The sequence below is a fragment of the Podarcis cretensis genome (assembly GCF_951804945.1).
Source record: "Podarcis cretensis genome assembly, chromosome: 2".
Taxonomy (NCBI): domain Eukaryota; kingdom Metazoa; phylum Chordata; class Lepidosauria; order Squamata; family Lacertidae; genus Podarcis; species Podarcis cretensis.
Window position 1 is genome coordinate 22015448 of NC_137171.1, and position 6956 is coordinate 22022403.

Genomic DNA, 6956 nt, shown 5'->3' on the forward strand with positions numbered 1-6956 from the left:
CACACTGTCGGTGCTTTTCCGTCTCTCCCTGGGAAGCATCTGTGGGTGGTATGGGGCTGCCATGTGGCCGAGAAAGCAGCTGGTTCTAAGGAGAAGGTGGTTTGGGCCATGGAGTAGTTGGGTAGTAAAAGAGGATGCTCTTCAGAGGGGGCAGTCTAGGCTGGCAACACTGGTGACCTTTGGTAACATGGTGCCCTGAGCAAGGCCAAATTTGGCAGCCCCAAATGGATCTTCTCAGTTATGGATCTTCTCAGTTTTGCTCCCATGCGGTGGAACTGCCTGCACCGCCCTAAATCTGATGCTGCTGGCAAGTCCTGCAGGTGGATGTGTTTGGCTGAGGCCTTCCTGGGAGAAAATGAACCCAGCCACATGCTTTTCGTTTTTTTGTTTTGCACCCCCTTTCCCCCTGAACCAGGATGAAGAACAAGCTCTGGTATTTTGAGTTTGCTACATCGGAGACCATCTTTGCCACATGCAAAAAGCTCAAGGAGTGCCTGTCTGTCGAGGTGAGGTTCCCCCTTGTGGCGCTCAAGTCGAACAGCTGTGCTGCAACTGTGAAAGATGAGAGTTGCCTTTTCTGTCCTTTGCAATAATCTCTGCTGCAGATTACTGGTGAATCAGAGCAAACGTCAGTCCGCAAAAAAAAAAAAACGATCGGCGTTTGTTATGATTCGGCAGTAAGCCACAAGTTTTCCCAGGTAAACCTCTCAGACTTGTGTCTAGAAATCATGGAACAAAGGGGAGTGTGGATGAACCCTAAGGTTAAGTCAGACTCCAAGAGATACTTGGTATTCTTGTGAACACCAGGACTTAGGAACAACGTTGTCTCTGAGCATGGGTGCACTCGTCATTGAGTTGCCAGAAGCAGCTTGGGACCTGCTACACATTTGACATTAGGACTTCTGCATTGGACGAGAGGGACTGCCAAGCAGGCTTGAGCTACAGCACTTTTCATTTTAAAAATAAGCACCACCACTTCTCCCTCTGTCACCTTTCCATGGGCCTTTCAAGAATTCGTCTTGATTTGCTCACTTCGAGGTTATGCACTGCTTACCAAGCATTTGTTCTGATTTGTTTGATTGGTCATGATTCCACACTTTTCGGTGCATTTACCAGCCATGTTTTGGTGTATTTTCTAATAACAAAAAGTCCTTTTTAAAAAAAGAAAGGCGTTTTGTTGCATCAGATCACTTTAATTCCTTTTCATTGTGCAAACCTCAATTTATGATATGTGACTGAATTTCTGCTGGAAAATACTGACAGTCTGGAAGTGACCCATGGGGAAAAAAACTACTCCTCTCTTGATAGCTTCATAATGTTGTTGTTGTTGTTGTTTTTTCTCTCTACCCTATTAACTGCTGGTCAAGGCTGGATCTAGAACTTAACCCTCACCTCAGTGCTGTGGGGAGGCATTTAAAGGGACATTACTCGAACAATTTGTAGGTTGGGGCAGCTGGCTAAAATGTTTTAAACATTTAAAATTTTGGTTCCTCTGTTTTCATTGGGTTGGGGTAGGTGGTTGTTTTAATTTTGGTATAACTGTAAAATTATTAGTTTCTATTGATTTATTGGTTTATTTATAGTCGGTATAAGACATTTTTTAAAAAATATTTTATGGTTTATTTATTTATTTATGTTTTTATATATGCTGTAAGCCACCCAGAGTGGCTGGAGAAACCCAGCCAGATGGGTGGTATATTATTATTATTAATAATATTTTTTTTAAAAAAGTCAGTTATCTCTCTTGATGAGAGATGGTAAGCAAGAGAGAGGAAATTTTAAATATGATGTGGCGTCCTTCTCTATTGAATTCATTTTATTTTATAGGGGTTGTGTCATATGATTTATGATTCATGTTTTCAGTTTTTTTCAGTTGGCTTTACCAACTGCTTTGATATTTCTATGATATTTTTATAAAAAATAAAATGAAGAATAGATATAAATAAATTTATATCTATTTATTTAAATTTATTTATTTATACCAAGTTTCTCTAGGTGGTAAATTAGTTATTGGATTATGATATTTATAATATTGGTATTTGTAGCTGTGTCCTTCTCTCTCTCTCTCTCTCTCTCTCTCTCTCTCTCTCTCACACACACACACACACACACATATATGAGAAATTATATGAATGTATATGCATTTGTTATGTTTTTGCAGTTACTGCATCCTTTGCATCAAATAATAAAGAACACACACACACACACTAGATCTATATCTATATCTATTTCTATGAGTGATGCTAACTCCCCCTCCCCATTCCTTTCCCCACCCCAAGTGCTGTGGGCAGTCTATTGACCTCAGCGGAGCACTTTCTGGAGTAGCAGTCCTCAACATTCCCAGCATGCACGGTGGCTCCAACCTCTGGGGTGAGACCAAAAGACCTTTGGGGGAGGCGGCGGCACGAAGCACAGCAGGGGGTGCCGCACAGCCCCAGGTCATCAGTGATGCCGAAACTCTGAAGAACTGTGTACAAGGTGAGCTGAGGAAGAAGGGCAGCAGCTGGGCTCAGGTGGGTTGGGCTACTTTAGGCAGCAGCGGATGTGGAAAGTGAGAGCAGATGTGAATTGTGACCGTGAACGAGGAATGGAGTGATGCTCCACAGGTGGCAGGCAGGCTTGCAATATTGTGGACACTCCTGAGAACATTGCACAGGGAGGGTTTGGCTAGGGAAAGCAGTTGTAAGTCCAGCTCCGAGGGCCTTCTGGCGGTCCCCCCCCCTCCCCCCGGAAGAAGCGAAGTTACAGGGAACCAGGCAGAAGGCCTTCTTGGTAGTGGCACCCACCCTGTGGAATGCCCTCCCACCAGATGTCAAGGAAGCAAAGAAACACACAACTTTTAAAAGACAACTGAAGGCTGCCCTGTTTCGGGAAGTAGTAGTAGTAGTAGAAGTAATAATAAAAAAGTTATTATTTATACCCTGCCCATCTGGCCGGGCCTCCCCAGCCACCCTGGGCAGCTCCCAACAGAATAGTAAAAACACAATAAATCATCAAACATTAAAAACTTCCTTAAACTGGGTTGCCTTCAGACGTCTTCTAAAAGTCAGATAGTTGTTTATTTCCTTGACATCCACAGAGTGGTTGCCACTACCAAGAAGGCCCTCTGCCTGGTTCCTTGTAACTTCACTTCTTGCAGGGAGGGAACCACCAGAAGGTCCTCGGAGCTGGACCTCAGCGTCCGGGCAGAATGATGGGGATGGAGACCCTCCTTCAGGTATACTGGACCGAGGCCATTTGGGGCTTTAATGATCAGCACCAACACTTTGAATTGTGCTTGGAAACGTACTGGGAGTCAATGTAGGTCTTTCAGGACTGGTGTTATGTGGTCTCGGTGGCCACTCCGTATTTAATGTTTGATGTCTTAGCTTTTTATATGCGCTGGAAGCTGCCCAAAGTGGCTGGGTGAAACCCAGCCAGAAGGGTGGGGTATAAATAATAAAGTTGTTGTTGTTGTTGTCGTAAGTAGATATGGGCAAAACTAATATTCTCTTCTCCTCCTCCCCCTTGCTATTTCTCACCTAGACCTAAGTGACCGGCGGATGGAGGTGGTGGGCCTGGAAGGCGTCTTAGAGATGGGACAGATTTACACGGGACTGAAGAGCGCGGGCAAACGCCTGGCCAAGTGCTCCGAGATCACACTGCGGTGAGTTAGGCGGTTGGTCTGCTACGGGGCTTCTCCTCCTTCTCTTGCAGTTGCCATTGTGACCCTCACATGTCCTAAGGGAAAGAAAGATGCCGGGTTGCTGGGCAACTTCCTTCTGCCCTTCCCAAAGGGTACCAGATACATGGTCATTGGCAGACTGAGCGATAACGAGCAAAAGGGGTGTCAACGGCTTAATTAGTGCTAGGATTCAGCCCAAGGACTTGGCTCCGGAGCATGTGAAGTAACGATGGTGGCCCTTTTGTGCGCAGAATGAAATTCTATCAGCAATGATTTAAGCCCTTCACTCGAGATGCATTCCTAGGCTGAGCCTGCAGCACTATACAAGCAACTCCTGCTTTAGGTGCGACCAAGCACAGGTGAACAGCGCTGAACCTGGATGTGATAAAGACATCACTAAAAGGGCAGAATGGGGACGAGGCAGAGCGCTTGGTTTTTCCAGCGGGTCTCTGATTTCATGCAAGCGCACCGTGACCTAGAACTCAACCCCCACGTGAATAGGAGGTTGCCTGTAGTGTTTCATAGGGTATGGTATAGTGTGAGGGTGATCTTAGGCAAACCACTGTCTCTCAACCTCAGCCCCACATCTGCAATATGGTCATAATAGTACTGGACTACCTTACAGGGCTGTGATAATGATTACTCCAATAATGCATGTGAAGGGCTTTGAACGGAAATGAACTGTTTTATTCCTTCTTATTCCTGACGCCCGGGCCGAGTGTTGTTGCTTATGCTGCCAAAATGGCATCACACACACACACACACACACACACACACACACACACTAAGGAAGGAGAGAGCTTTTAAGATTTGCAGAAGTATGCAAAATATTTAGGGGGGGAAACCTGAGCATGCTTGGTGGGAGAAATCATAAAACTGAGAGGGTGGCGGAATAGAGTGGAGTGAATTTTGAAAGAGGGCATCACTGATTGATTAAATCAGTGAACAGGAACACTGGGCAGCTCAGTTGGTTAGAGCATGGTGCCCATAATGCCAAGGTTGCAGGTTCAATCCCTGTATGGGACAGCTGCATTGCTGGGGGTTGGACTGGATGATCCTCAGGGGTCCCTTCCAACTCGAGTTTATAACAGGACAGGACTGCCTACTGCAACATATTGTTGCAAAGCCCACTTGTAAATTCTTAGTAGTATAGGCTGGCTGAAGCAGAAAATCCATTAAGAGAAGCAGCCACTCACCTGCAGAAGTCTGTGTCTCATGTTTCCATGTTAGCATCTGCTCACCATTTCCTCTCTGTGTGCTTTTGCAGAACCTTCAAGCATCTCCCCATGCAGATTGATGGAGAGCCCTGGATGCAAGCCCCATGCACGGTAAGCACCTAGTACAGGGCTGGGGAACTGGATTCCCCACCCCCATGGACCACATTTGTCCAGTGGAAGAGGCTGTTCACCTGTCAGTCACCTGATGCAAGCATGATGTTAGGAGAAGCATTTCCCTTTGCCGTCTGATTGAAGTCAAGCTGCGCTGCTAAGATGGATGCCTCTAGCCAGTCCCACTGGGGGTTACAGTCAGCACAGATCAGCTCATTGGCTCTGATTGCAACCCTTGCTTTTGGCAGGGATCAGCTGCACTCAGGAGTTCCAATCGCAATGGCACCAAATTTTTACAAGCCCCACTCACCAAGGACTATTTGCGAGCACCCTTTAAGGCTACCAATTGTTCCTTTACCTGCCCACGCCTGACATCACAGGTGGGCATGCTTTGGGGGAAACAGCTTTGTGGGTCGAATCAGGACCCCTTTCTGAAGCTGCCCAGTCAGGAAGCTGCTTCTCACCTCACCGATACAGATCGCGCCAGCGTAAGGCAAATCCCAAAGCTGCTGTACATTAGTTCCTGAGATGCGGAGCCTGTTGGGTTATGGAACCTGAGATGCTTTGTACTTCTTTCACTGATATGGATGCTATGTTTTGCTGGGTCGAAAAAGGGACGCATCCATTGCTTTGCTCTACCATTGCAGGGGCACTATGGCATGTTAATAGAGTCCTTCTTAAGTGTTGCCACACCCTGTTTTCCTGTGTTTCCAGATCAAAATAACCCACAAGAACCAAGCCCCAATGCTCATCGCTCCACCTCCCCGATCCTCCAGCTTTTTCGGCTTGAAGAAGGGACCGCAGGAGCCCTAAAAGAAAAAGCGCTTCTGGGTCTATCAGAAGCCACGGTGATGCAGCTGGAGGCCTGTTGTCGGGATGCCCAATGCTCTTGCACCATGGGGGGAAGTCCTGCTCTCTATCACCTCTACCAAACACAAACAATTGAACAAGGTTTCTTGCTGCCTGGTACGTGGCAAAGCGGGTGGGCAGCTGCAGCCACAGCGCCTTTGCTTCTGCCACACAGATCGACGTTGCCAATTCCCTGGACCGGGGTGGGAGAGCCATTGCAATACCCCTGCCATCGGGTGTTGTCCCTTGTGGGCTGCCTGCCTGTGCCGGTGCCCTTACCCCAAATTGTGTGGGTGCCAAATCCTCCTTCACTGACCACTCAAAAGGCCCTGTAAATTGTCTGCTCTTGCCCTTCCGGTTCTGTTCCTTGTAGGTTGTTGCCCCTTGCACTCGAGGTTACTACTGAAAGACTGTGGCGGCACTGGCTCGCCTTTTCCACTCCTCCCCTCCGTCCCCCTTTTATTTATTGCAACTCCATTCCAAGTGCTCCACTTAGCGTTCTCAGAAGTGCCTCAGCGTAGTAATAAAGAGTTGGGCTTGGATGGTGGTGGTTGTCCTGTTGTTGTAGCTGGTTTCTTTGGTTACGGGCAGACATGAAAGCCTGGGACATCGTGGAGCCACCGAATTTAAAATGGTTCTGTGTTGGCTATTTCCCAAAAGATGAGATGTGCCGTGGCTTACTTTTGAGGTTTGGGAAAGGGGGGGTGGAGTATGTGTGTTTGCGCACATGTGAAAGTACCCGAAAGCGATGTTACTGCTTCTGTGGTACCAGCCCGGATCATGCAATGGTAGCTTTTAAAAACCTGTTGGGAAGAAAGGACGGAAAACTGGGCTCTGTTAGGAATGTGGCTCTTAGAAGACCTGCTGCTCCTTCTCTCTCACTTGTTAGGAAGACCTGCTGCTTCTCCTCTGTCTCCTAAGAGTCAGTGGAGTGGTGAAATTAACTAGATGGCATATGCTAACACTTCTCGAACATACTAGCCTGTTGTTGGGTTTTTCTTCTTCTTCTTTGTTAAATGGATAGAAGAGGACAAGTATGGATGTGCAGCCAGCCGTTCTTTCACATAACAGGAACAAGCAGCCCTGCCTCTTCTATCAGCCAGGAAGCCCCACAG

At 47.1% G+C, this 6956-nt stretch overlaps 1 protein-coding gene across 7 annotated transcripts in view; it reads left to right on the forward strand.

The window, feature by feature from the left end:
* Nucleotides 1-6383, forward strand: part of DGKA (diacylglycerol kinase alpha) — a 78097-nt gene extending 71714 nt beyond the window's left edge. For all 7 annotated transcript variants that reach the window (XM_079965399.1, XM_079965403.1, XM_079965405.1 and 4 more), the window contains 5 exons: nt 416-506; nt 2280-2478; nt 3526-3646; nt 4932-4992; nt 5707-6383. In XM_079965399.1, the coding sequence (XP_079821525.1) occupies nt 416-506; nt 2280-2478; nt 3526-3646; nt 4932-4992; nt 5707-5805 (571 nt within the window). In that variant the 3' untranslated portion in view covers nt 5806-6383. The remainder of the gene's footprint in view (nt 1-415; nt 507-2279; nt 2479-3525; nt 3647-4931; nt 4993-5706) is intronic.
* The last annotated feature ends 573 nt before the right edge of the window (nt 6384-6956 follow it).